This window comes from Remersonia thermophila, chromosome 1 (assembly GCF_042764415.1).
Source record: "Remersonia thermophila strain ATCC 22073 chromosome 1, whole genome shotgun sequence".
Lineage (NCBI taxonomy): Eukaryota > Fungi > Ascomycota > Sordariomycetes > Sordariales > Chaetomiaceae > Remersonia > Remersonia thermophila.
In genome coordinates this window covers 333,444-345,894 of record NC_092217.1, presented here as the reverse complement: position 1 = coordinate 345,894, position 12,451 = coordinate 333,444, and the positions used below count along the sequence as shown (strand labels likewise).

The 12,451-nt window shown below is 62.1% G+C and overlaps 4 protein-coding genes across 4 annotated transcripts; 2 read left to right on the top strand and 2 right to left on the bottom strand.

The window, feature by feature from the left end:
- Positions 1-1,330: 1,330 nt before the first annotated feature.
- Positions 1,331-2,995, top strand: VTJ83DRAFT_96 (uncharacterized protein; the record flags this gene model as incomplete). The annotated part of the gene is made up of 2 exons (XM_071014660.1): positions 1,331-2,302; positions 2,378-2,995. 2 exons carry the CDS (start codon positions 1,331-1,333, stop codon positions 2,993-2,995), a joined length of 1,590 nt encoding a protein of 529 aa, XP_070869449.1.
- A 1,417-nt stretch (positions 2,996-4,412) lies between these two features.
- VTJ83DRAFT_95 (uncharacterized protein) lies at positions 4,413-6,245 on the bottom strand (the record flags this gene model as incomplete). Its single annotated transcript, XM_071014649.1, has 1 exon — positions 4,413-6,245. The coding sequence occupies one exon, from the start codon at positions 6,243-6,245 to the stop codon at positions 4,413-4,415; it is 1,833 nt and encodes a 610-aa protein (XP_070869448.1).
- Positions 6,246-7,147: 902 nt separating this feature from the next.
- On the bottom strand, positions 7,148-10,397 carry VTJ83DRAFT_94 (uncharacterized protein; the record flags this gene model as incomplete). The annotated part of the gene is made up of 4 exons (XM_071014638.1): positions 7,148-8,232; positions 8,293-9,364; positions 9,425-10,150; positions 10,218-10,397. The coding sequence occupies 4 exons, from the start codon at positions 10,395-10,397 to the stop codon at positions 7,148-7,150; spliced, it is 3,063 nt and encodes a 1,020-aa protein (XP_070869447.1).
- A 1,350-nt stretch (positions 10,398-11,747) lies between these two features.
- On the top strand, positions 11,748-12,386 carry VTJ83DRAFT_93 (uncharacterized protein; the record flags this gene model as incomplete). The annotated part of the gene is made up of 1 exon (XM_071014627.1): positions 11,748-12,386. One exon carries the CDS (start codon positions 11,748-11,750, stop codon positions 12,384-12,386), a length of 639 nt encoding a protein of 212 aa, XP_070869446.1.
- Positions 12,387-12,451: the final 65 nt, after the last annotated feature.

The window sequence follows — 12,451 nt, the reverse complement described above, 5'->3', positions numbered from 1 at the left end:
CTCTTCACGAGGGCGCGATGCGCGTCAAGGAGCAGCCGTGCGTGGCAGTACGGTGACGGACAAGACAACCAAGATAACCAGGGGATGAGCGACAGGCGTCAAGCGTTTGGATCAGGAGGGTTGCGCTCTCAGATGACAAGGAGGCAGAACTCAGAGGGTGGTCCCATAGCGAGCGCTGCTTCAAACGACACTAGCAGGACCACCCTCAAAATGCATCCGCGGTGGCCATGGCAGGCAGTCTGGAGAGAATGGGTAGTTTGGCGCGGTGGGAGAGGCGGGACATGGAAGAGTCCCGGCAGAAGGCGGATGGGAGGCGGAGGATGAAGTTGACGTGGAGGAAGGGAAGAGGCGAGAATTGGCGTCGGAGAAGAGGAGAGCGGAGCAACTGGGATGACGGAGGGATGGAGGGATGCAGGACAAGCTGAGGCGGGCCGGCTGGGATTGAAATATCCGATGCACGCACAACGCGCAAAGGCCGGAGGGGAAGACGGGAACTATGGGAGAATGGGAGAATGGGAGACTTTGAGCCTCTGTGCCTGGGTAAGTAAGTGGCTACACGGCCCGGAGTAGGAAACTCGCGTTGGAGCCACGGCCGATGATGCCACTTGACGCTGCATGCGACATGGGCAACATGGAAATGGATGGCCATGGAACATGTCTCCGCGGGGCAGCTCCAGGCCATTGGCGGCCATTGGCGGCCATTGGCGGCCATTGGTTGGTCCGTGGGTCAGCGGAGGCACTGTAAAGTCGCGTGACAGCGCCCAAAATGGTCTGTTTCTGCCAACGGTTCAGACTGGCCAACGCCTCGTGCTTGTGACGACGACAATTGCCCCGCCGGCAACTGCCCCGCCGGCAACGACCAAATGGGGTTTAGCGTCTGGGGACAAAAAGGAAGACGCAGCTGCTGCCACCACCCAAGCCACAAAACCGGCAGGTGGTCTGTGCTCCCTCCCTCCCCGGAAAATTCCATCATCGCCATCTCCATCTCCCCACAGCGAACGTTGGTTCGTTATCCGTTATCGATAAGCGTCAAGGTTGAGCCCAAAGGTTGAGCAGTTATCCAACGTTGGTGTGGATTTTTTTGCGCAAGAGCTTCGTCCATCCACCCCTCGCCCGCTTCACCACCACCACCGGCTCGATCCTCATCGGGCCTGGACGTATCCATCCAAGCCGAGCACATCCACAGGCGACACAAACCTGCAAAAAAGCGGTGCCGCCTCTCTTTTCTTCCTGGCTCTTTTCTGTCGGGATCGCGGGTTTTTATGTACAGCGGACGTAGGAATATCAGACCATGATGTTGTCACGGGCCGCCGCGCGCCCGGCCGCCACGATGCGGGCTGCGGCTGCGCTCAAGGCCGCCACCCCGCTCTCCGTCCTTCGCTCCCGAGCCTCACCTAGCATGCTGGCCCGGGGCCTGGCCAACGGCTCCAAGCCGCCTGCGAGTTCACGATTCGGCAGCCCCGCATCCCCGTCCCAGAAACCCCCATCACATCCTCCCAGCTCCGCCTCCGCATCAGCAACACCCAACCCTCCCTCCGAGCCCTCGAAACAGCCCGCGCCTGAGCAGCAACAGCCGGCCGACCCGCAAGAAGCCGACAAGGACGCCATTCCCGACATCTCCAAGCTCCCCGACCTCACCCAGGGCATCCCCTCCACTCTCGAGTACGAGACGGCCGGCGCGACAGATAAGGCCGCCGTCGAGGACCTGGAAGAGGAGGCCGCCGCCAAGGCCGGTCGTGGCGGTCGCGGGAGAGGCAAGGGCGAGCTGCCGGCCTCCGCCTACGTGTCCTCCACCGAGCGCCGCCGCCAGACCATGGCCCGGTGGGCTCTCGCCCTGACGGGCGTGGGCGCCATCCTCGGGGTCGCCTACCTCGGCCGGGACTGGAGCGAGGAGGAGCTTGAAAAGAAGCCCGACATCCCCAACGGCTGGACCCCGGCCCTCTGGTGGAAGCGCGCCAGGGCCCGCATGACCGACACCGTCACCTACTACCAGGAGCCCGCCTTCGAGAAGCTCCTGCCCGACCCGGACCCGTCCTTCGAGCGGCCCTACACCCTGTGCATCAGCCTCGAGGACATGCTCGTCCACAGCGAGTGGTCGCGCGAGCACGGCTGGCGCATCGCGAAGCGGCCTGGCGTTGACTATTTCCTCCACTACCTGAGCCAGTACTACGAGATCGTCCTTTTCACCACCGTTCCCTTCGCCACGGGCGAGCCGCTGGTTCGCAAGCTCGACCCCTACCGCTTCATCATGTGGCCGCTGTTCCGCGAGGCCACCAAATTTCAGGACGGCGAGATCGTCAAGGTAAACAAAGAAGCCAGGCTCCACCCCGGCTCGTCCGTGTTTCTCCCATGGCTTGGCTGACGGACCCTCCCTTAGGACCTCTCGTATCTGAATCGCGACCTGTCCAAGGTCATCATCATCGACACCAACCCCGCTCACGTCCGCGCCCAGCCCGAGAACGCCATCATCCTCCCCAAGTGGACCGGCGATGCCAAGGACGCGGAGCTCGTCTCGCTCGTGCCCTTCCTTGAGTTTATCCACACCATGCAGTACGCCGACGTGCGCAAGGTGATCAAGTCCTTTGAGGGCACCCACATCCCCACCGAGTTCGCCCGTCGCGAGGCCCTCGCCCGCGCCGAGCACCAGCGCCGCCTTCAGCAAAAGGCCGCCAAGGGCGGCGGCATCAACTGGCTCGCCAGCCACCTCGGCCTCAAGCCAAGCAACATGAGCCTCATGGTGTCCCCCGACGGCGAGGAAAACCCCCAGGAGGCCTTCGCCAAGGGCAAGATGCTCCAGGATATCGCCCGCGAGCGCGGCATCCGCAACTACCTGATGCTCGAGGAGGAGATTCGCAAGAACGGCGAGAAGTGGCTCAAGGAGGAGCAAGAGGCCATGGAGAAGGCCCAGAAGGAGGCCATGAAGAGCATGAAGACGTCCTTCTTTGGGTGGTTCACCCCCCAGGAGGAGTCGAGCGGTGACAGCCAGAGCAGATAAATGGGGGACGTTGGATTGCGAGAGGTGGGAATCGAAAAGATGAAACCAGGCGGTTCCGCTGAGGAGGGTGAAAAGGTCCTCAGCACCGTGTAGCCGACAGAAGGGGGTTATGTACGAAATCATGGATGGTAAGGGCTTGGTAAAACGGACGGCGTGGGGGTGTGTGTAATAGCCTGGGAGCGAGCGGCATTCTCTCTGTCTCTCTTATCTCTCTCCTCGGCCATGTACCATATTTCTTTTGTTCCAACTGACGAAATGTACAACACCACAATACCCTGCGCCCCTGGTGTGGCTCCTCGGTGGCGTGCGGTGGAGTGGCGGCCATGTCTGCTCAGATGGCGTGAGATGTCCAGTGCCATGGGATGACATGGCAGGCGGGGTTGCGCAGGGCCATAGGGAGGGGGTCAAGGCCGAGCAGTACTACTATGGACACCGCGTTGAACGGTCCATGGACGATGAGCACAGGCAACACGTTGGATGGAGATCGGGGAGAAGCCTGAACGAGAGGGCTTGGGCATTTCGGCCGCGACACACAAAACAGCAGATCCGCCATTGTCGACCCCGTGGGCAAGGATGCTCCATGTGCGTGTCGCTGTCCACCTTTGGGTCCTCGGATGTCACCGAGCCGCATCCCTGGGCCCGAGGAAAAAGTCGTCATCCCGACGTCGACGATCGTCTACTGTGTATAGTATGTTCTCGGCACACCGAATGCGTACCGAACGCCTGACGAACAACCCAACCCACCTGGACGGTACCGACGGACCGCGTGCAGCGTCGGACACGCCGGTGACGAGCTCCACGGTGGGAGGAGGAGGAGGGAGGGGAGCTGGCCTGCGGAAACCCCAAGCCCAAGCTGGACCATCGGAAGCGGAGCGCAGATGGGGGTAATTACATGCACTGCGTAGTAATTGCTGGCTTCTTTACTGTGTACAAGGCTCAAGGTTTCTTTTGTTCCCCATCCTTGGCGGCATGCATCTTACTGTACTAGTAGAGACGCGAGGGAGAATAACTGCCGGAAGAGCAACCGAGTTGGGAATCGTACTGCGCAGACCTGCTTGCTGACTGCTTGCTTGCCCGGCCGAGTGATCACCAGAAAAAAAAAAAACAGTTCCCTAAGCGGGAAGAAAGTAAACAAACCCCCCTTGACGCCGGAGCTTATCCAAGAGAGAGAAAGCACGAGCCAAGGAGCGCGCCAGGATTTCGATACGGGGCTCGGTGGGATTCAATATGGTAATGCATGAGCTATGTACTGCATGACGACTATTATGCAACGTCTATGATCCTAGGAGTCCAGTACGGACCTAGATATGTACATTCACCACCACCACCGCCGCAGCGGCCGCCCATGCTACTATATACTCCTTCCTCCCAACGAACGAGACCCCCACCCAGGGCGCGTCAACACCCTTCTGCTCTCTCACCTCACCTTTCCCGCACAACCCACGACCTCCTCCTTCTTTACTGCAGCCATCTTCTCATTCTTCTTCCTCTCCATCCTTCCTAGCCCAGACGCCTTCATCACCGCCAACGCCACGCCTCCCACGACCACGATCAGATCCAGGATGTGTGCCGCCCACCACCAATGCTGCGTGCCCAGGCTGCACGACGCGTACTCGTAGCGCCACTCCCACGCGTCCTCGTCGAACCACAGGCTCAGCAGCCCGGCGTTGCCGCCGTACATGCCCATCATGCTGCGCACCGTCACCTCCCGAACGCCGGGGACGCCGTCCTGCCCGGGGAGGTTGGCGGATTTGGCCTGGCGGTAGCGGCGGACTTCCCACTGGGGTCCCTTCTTCGTCTTCGTCTTCGGTGCTTCTCCCTCCTCTTCTGACGAGGAAGAAGAGGCGGCGGCATCGGCGGCAGCGGTGGCGGTCTGGTTGATGTAATGCCACGTGTCGCACCCCTCATGGTCGTGGCCGTTCAGGATGATGCCCCGCCTGCCGCGGCCCCTGCCCGGCGCTTTCTGGTTGCCCGACATGCCCAGGATGCCCTCCAAAAACCCGCGCGACGCGGCCTCGCTGAGCTGGTTCTGCTCGCGCAGGGACCCGTCGTGCTCGTGGAACGAGAAGAAGGGGTCGTCGACGCAGACGCCCACGGGCTTGTACAGCGGTATGTGCGTGAGCACGACGGTGAAGTGGCCCCGCAGGTCGACCGAGGACGAGGTGCGGATGACCGAGTTGACGAACGAGTACGTCTCGTCCTGGAGGGACTGGGTGATGGCGGGGGTGTCGAGGTTCATGTCGTTGAGCACGATGACGCGGACCTCGGGCGGGATGCGGTCGTCCGAGCCCTGGTCGGCGAGGGACGCGTTCACGGGCAGCTCGAACCGCAGCTCGTAGTTGAGCTTGCCGAACGCGCGCTCGAACCGCGCGGCCCGCTCGAGGGTCAGGTCGCCGGCGTACCCGATATCGTGGTTCCCCGCCACGTTGATCAGGCGGCGCTCCCAGGCGGCCGCCGACGTCGCCGCGACGTAGTCGTCATCGGCGCCTTGGAGCCTTTCCCGGATCACGCCGTCGTCGCCAAGAAACCCGGCCAGGTCGTACTCGTCCGCCGGCGCGGCCATCAGCCCGTCCGGCAGCCTTTCGGCGCCCTTGAACACCCTGCCCCAGAACCTCCCCGACCGCCTCTCAAACTCGGCCTTGTTGATCCACTGGCTCCCCAGCAGGTCCCCCAGCACCGTCACGTGCGTCGGCCTCGCCCACCACCTCATGGTGCGGTACACGTGCGCCAGGTAGTAGTCGTTCCCCAACAGGTCGATCCGCTTGCGCCACGACTCGGCCAGGTCGAACATGTCGAGGAGCAGCACGTCCACGAGGTCGTGCAGCATGGCGCGCACCCGCTCGCGCAGCGTCCGGTGGGCGGTCTGGAAGGTGGCATGGCGGTAGATGCTCTTCGCGTGGGGGAACACGCCGAGGCGCTCGATGGGGATGGAGGAGGAGCCCTCGAGCTGGGGGTCGCCGAGGGCGAGGAGGCGGAACGGGGCGAGGGGCCGGCCCGGGGCGGGGAACAGCGTCGAGGTCAGGTTGGGGACGGCGGACGCATCGGCGGCGGAGCGGAGGTGGAGCCTGGCCGTCTCGAGGAACGCGGCGCGGTGGGTATCGGCCACCGACGGGTCGGCCGATGACGGCAGAGGAAATGCGCAAGATCGAAAGAGCGGATACAGGTAAACGTAGAGCGTCAGGGCGAAGGCGACGGGGAGCAAGCAGCGAAGCCCGCGGCCGAGCAGCGCTGTCGGCGACGGGCACGTCATGAAGAAGGGGGCATGGGCGATGGGTATGCCCCTGCCTGAGAAGACCGGTAAGAAAAGAAGAAGAAGAAAAAAAAAGAAATGGAAACCTATTACAAGAATGAAGTAAACATGAAGGGGTGCAAACAAAAAGAAGACACAAAAAGACGGACAAAGTTGGCGATGATGGCAGGGAAAGGATCCAAGTTCAAAAGGGGAACGACGAAAGGGGAAACGCGTCGTTGGGATTTAGGCGCTGCAGGGCCTTGGCACAGCTGAGGTTCGAGGGTTAGGGTGTCACCTCCTCATGACTGCCCCTGACTTACGCACTACTAGTATGTAGCAAGTACGGTGTTGCTAACTATGTACTTAGATTCCCTTCCATCGAACGTGATCCGTTCACTACACGCACAGCGTTCCAAGTGGTGGCCAGAAGGACAAAAGTGGGATGCATAGAGGAACTTTGTCGGACCGATGCTTGACACCGGCACAGGGTATCGCCGATGACGCATATGTTGGCAGACACCATTGCTATTTACTATACGAGTACAAGAGAAAGAAAAGAAGAGACAATTACCAAACGCTTCCCGTGTGGGTAGGCATGTCTTCCCTCCGTGCTATATCGGTGCCTCCCGATCCCGACTCCAAACTCCACGCCTCGTCATCATACATGAAACGCCTCTCGTTTTCCACATCTTGTCGCTCGCAGGCCTGACCAGACTTCCCGTCAGGCCGAGCAGACATGCACGTAGGGCCTCCTCAGCCGAGGCCCAATGTGAAACAAAACAACCGAATCCCCCAGCCCAAAAATCCCCGCAAGCAACCCACAACAACAACGGCAAACAAGCCTCCAGAGACTTTGCCAAAGGAACCAGACGCAGCCAACCGGGCCGGATGTCACATCCGGCCCGTTACAAACGAAGAACCTACGCGCCGCTCGTCCCCGCACTCCCGTCAAATAACAACAGAGGCCACTGTCCCGTAGGCCCAACCGCCGCCTGCACCGCCGCGGCGGCAACAGCCGTGTTCCCCAACCCATTAAGATCCTCATGCTGCTGCTGCTGCTGTTGTTGCTGTTGTTGTTGAGGCTGCGGGGCAGAAGCCAGGTGCTCCCCGCCTGCTCCGGGGCCCGCGCCCGCGGCTCCGGGGCTCGAGCCGTTCCCAACGGCCCCCGCATCCTCCAGCTGTCTCGCCGTGTTGAGCGCCAACAGCGTGTTGGCTCCTGACCGATCCTGCGCGTGCGTGTCCTGGATGGCGTTTGTCCAGTCTTGCCATGCCGCGACGGGGTTCGTCGTCGAGCCGTGGGACGCGAGGAACTGCGCTTGATGGGCATGGTGATGGTGATGTGCAGTTTGCCAAGGATCAGAGGCGGCGGCAGCAGCCGTGGCTTGTTGGCCAGCGACGTGCTGCGTAGCCTGTGAGGCGAAGGCGATGAGCGGGTTGTGGGCTGCGACAGCAGCGCTTTGCTCCAGAGGTGGAGGAGGGTTGGAGATGGCAGCGGTGGCTGTGGCAGCCGTGGCAGCCGCGTAGAGGTACTCGGCTGAATCGTTTCCGCCGTTGCCGTTGGGCGGCAACCCGAGGCCACCAGTCTGTTGTTGCGGTGGTCGTTCCTGTTGTTGTTGTTGCGGCTGCTGCTGCTGCTGCTGTTGTTGTTGTTGTTGTTGTTGTTGTTGCTGCTGCTGCTGCTGAGGGGATGGGTGCTGATCACCATAGGCAAGCGGTGGATACGACGTTGGCCGTGCACCAGCCCCTGATGCAGGGTCGTGATACGCCGCCGGGGTACCGTTGGTTGCGCCGGTGCTGCGTGATTCTGAAACGGCCATGGTCGCGCTGCTGGGCATGAGCGGGCTGTCGGTGGTTTGTCGTGCGTTCCCTGCCGCAGCTGAGTAAGGGGAGGAAGGCTGCTGTTGACCGATAGGGGACGGAGGCTTGCGACGCATGTCCTGCTCGATCCACTTCAGCGTGCGTTGAACGATGCTGCCAACCTCGGTGGCTATGGGGTGACCAGTGCCTGGGGAAGACATGTCAGCCGACCGGCTACAGCCAACGCGTGTTCGGAAACGAGACGTACCCATGAGACCTCCAATTTCGCCGATGATTCTCAGCCAGCTGGTCATGTCCTCACACAGGGCCGTGAACTCGGCCGGCGCCATGGTGAACCGACGCTGCCAGTGGGCCACCAGCGTTGTGAAGACGGCGCCCACGTACACGGCCAGCTGGTACCACGTCGTGTCGAGCGACTTTTTCGCGTGCAGCGCCTTGACGATGCGGAGCAGGTTCCGGGCCGTTTCCTCGCAAATTCGCGTGTTCTCGGCGCAGAACTTGGGGTCGGTCGTCATGCACACCGAGGGATGGCGCAGGCACAGCGTGAACTCGAGCAGGAAGGCCTGCGTGTACAGCGCAAACATCTGGTTCATCGGCTGGCACTTGTCCGGGTCCAGCTCTTCGGGCAGCTCGTCGACCAGCTTGCGGTGCGCCTCCTCGAGCTGGGTGACCACCTCGACGTACTGGGACGGGTCGCGACGCACGCTGTAGATCTTGGAGTACATTTCCATGAACAGCGGGGTCGCCTTGAACCCCGCGAGGCCGACGTGGTAGTTGCAGGAGCCAATCTTGGAGGGGTCCAGTATCCCTTCCTCGCCGATGTACTCGTCGTTGATGGCGATGGGGAACTCGACGTCGAACTCCTCGAGGGCGATGGGCATGGGCCGGCCGAGACGGCCGTTGAGGGTGGACAAGATGCCGAGGATGGCCCACCAGACGCGCTTGCGCACCTCGTTTTCGAGCGTCGTGCCGCCGTCGGGCATCTTGGCGGCCCTGTGCAGGTTCAGCTCGACGGCCTTGGTAAAGGCGACGCTCGCAAAGGCCACCGAACACCCGGGCTTGGGGAAGCTGCGCGTGTGCGAGACGATCATGGCCATGGCCTGAACGGCCGTGACGCTCTGCGAGCTGGCCAGGTCGCAGAACTTGCTCAGGCACCAGTGGTAGTGCTTGTTGGACAGCTCGTTGAGCTGGGAGAACTTGTCGGGCTGCTCGCGATTCCGAACGCCGTACTGGAAGTAGATGGTGGCGAAGACCATATGGACGATGACGAGCTCTGGCACCGACGGCTCGAAGCCGGGGTCGTCGTAGATGCGCGTCAACTGGTACGGTCAGCCTCGCGAGCGTGCGGAGAGAACAAGGGAGAGGCGTCAAAAGCTCACCAGCTGCAGGAAAGATGGCTTGTGGAGGATGGGAAGAAAAGGGGAGACCATGAGAAAGTACCACTCGGCGTACGTGATGGCGTCCTTCCTGGCGGGCAGCTCGACGTTTTCCAGGGGCGGGTTGAAGTTGCACACGGACTGGAGGAAGGCCATGAAGGATTTGTTGTAGAGGGGCGAGCCCACCGGGGCGCCGGGCGGCGGCTCGTCCATGTCGAGGCCCTCGAACGATGTGATGTCGATGGTGGTGCCCAAGATGGACAAGGTCGTGCCCTTGATGGAGCTGAGCGGCGCGTTGTCGGCGGCCACGCCCAGGAAGCTCTCCTTGGGTCGGGTGGCCAGCGAGGCGCTCCGATAGGCGCCGGCGGCGCCGCCCTGGGCCGCCTTGGGGCCGGCGTTCTTGACCCAGAGCAGGCCGACCTGGTGCCACTGGTCCTTGGCCGAGGGGTCGGCCACCGGGTTGCCCAAGTGGTCGAAGCCGGTGCCGGAAGGGTAGGTGGTGGTGTATCCGGGCCACTGCCAAGGGCGCACCTCGACGCCGTGGGACTCGAGCAGCTTCTCGAGCTCCCGGATGTGGACGAGCATGGCGCCCTTTTCTCGCTCGAGCTGCTGCAGGTAGCCCCGACGCTCCGTGCGGCCCGTGACGCGGTCCGTGACGTAGCAGTCAAGGTTCTGGGTGGTGCAGTGCGAGCAGCCCTCGGGGAGCGCGTCGCAGCGGATCTTGCGGACCTGGAGAGAAGAAGGGGGGGACGTCAGCGGGAACTCGGGGGCGGCCATGCCGGGTCGATGCGCGCACCTTGCAGCGGTCGCAAGCCTGGCCCGTACGCGTGTACGATTGCAGCTTGGTCTTGACGACGCTGGAAAAGTCCTCAGGCCCCCGCTCGAGGCGCGACACCTTGACCTTGTGCGCCGGGGCGCCGTCGGCCGGGCCGTCGCCGGCATCGTTGGGTCGCTTCGGCGGGCGGGCTTGCGGCATGATGCTTTTCTATGCCCTTGGCGATGCAAAGCGACAGGCTCGGCCCGGGAGGGTTCGATGGGGTGCTAGGGGAGGACGGCGCCGACGCGAACAGGACGGGGGCGCCGGCGGGCGACGGCCCGTTTGGCGGATCGTCGGCAACGCGATGATGGATGGACGGGTCGGTGGGCCAATGCGATGAAATGGTTTTCAATTGTCGGCACGATGCTAGACGCTCGAACCCCCCGACGCGTCGCGGGAAGCTGGTTGCTGGATTCTCTATCTGGGGCGATGGATGGTATGTCGTCGTTGTCGTTGTCGTCGCCGACGTTCGACCTCGTCCTCGTCCTCGTCCTCGTCCTCGTCGGGAGCGAGCCGACCCGAACCGGGACACTTCCGTGGTACACTTTCTCGGGGTTTGCCGAAGGATGCGAGCTGCTGATATGATGCCGAATGGAGAATGCCGCGGCTCCTCTCTTCCCCAGAGCTTCAGGGGGGGGCGACAAATGGCCCGCCTTTCTGCGGCCAAGGGATGCACGGCGCTGGGCAAAGTGAGAGGTATGTCGTCGAGTCCAACCAAAAACGAGCAGGGAGTCCCGTCCCGTCCCAGACCAGGCCAGAAACCAGAAAGCCGGGTTCTGTTGACTCGCTCGGTTCGGGGAACACGGGAAGACAGGGGGCTTGCCGGGGGGGGGGAGGGGGGGGGAGGGGCGGGGGGGCTGAACACAATGTGACCAGTGGGTGTGATGACTTTTGTAAAACGATCCGAACGAGGAACGGGAGCTGGCAAAGCTGGGAACGCTGGGGAAATGCAGATGCAGCCAGCCCACTGTGGTGCTCGGCTGCTGCAGATGGAAAATGGAAACCCACCTAGCCCAGCGTTGCTGCAAGGGTTAGGGTTGTCCATGGGTCGAAATGCCCATCTTTGTCGGGCGACCTGCGACGCCAAGGCTCAAGCCCCGTTGGAAGCACAAGGTATAGTACACAGTATTAACTAACTACTGTGTAGCTGACGCTGAACCTCGACCCCACCAGTGCCCCTCCATGGAAACTGAACCTTGAACTTTGATGAATCATGAAGTCATCCACCGTTGGACTGACCCACGTATCTACATACTACCTACCTACCTAAACTGTGCACTGTTCATGACAAAGACGCAAGACGAGGGAGATCGTATCTTGACAACAAAGTCATTGATATATCAGCTTGGCGTATATTTGTCCATTCCCTCTCATCATCAGGTACTTGACATTCATTGACCCCCGCCTGGCCAAACGTGAACAAGAAAGACAACCTCATCCACGTCTTGCCCCTCCAATCCACCCCTCTCCCTCTCGCTCGTCAACAGTACAACAACCACAGCAATCACCATGACGCTCGAAAGAATCCAACTCGAACACGTTCCCGCCAACATTCGCATCTACGCCACCCTTTTCCGAGACGTCGCCAACGCCGACTTCCTGCACAGCCAGCTGCTCGCCCGCAACCCGGACTTTGAGTACGCCTTTGTCGACGCCTCCTCCGTCATCTCCCGCTTCCACCTCCTCTCGGCCGTCTACGCCGCCGTCAACGCCCTCGTCACCGGCTCCCTGCGCACCCCCAACGTCCACTCCGAGATCGTCGTGTCTCTAAACGTCAACAACAACATCGCCGACGCCTACCGGCGCTGGGGCATCGCGCCCGGCAAGACCAAGGACCTGATTGTCGTCAAGGTGGTGGCCGCCCCCGAAGGCGCCGCCTCGACGGGAACGGCGTCGTCGCCGGCGCGCACGGCACAAGAGCCAGACGACGAGCAGCAATCCCTCTGGACCCACCTCGCCACCCACGTCCAGGGCACCCCGTCCGACCTCACCGACGCCAACCTTGCCCCGCTCACCGACTGGTCCAAGGTGCGCAAGTACTACCGTCTCAACGGCGTTCCCGCGCTGGCGGGGTGCAAGGACGGCGAGGAGAAGAGGAGGCAGGAGGAGAAGCTGGCGGTCATGGGGATGGCGTTGAAGGGGTTGTGAGGGCATTGTCACGGTTCTGGGAAGGCAGCGGGCGGAGCGTGGGCGTTGGAGGGGTTCTTGGAGAT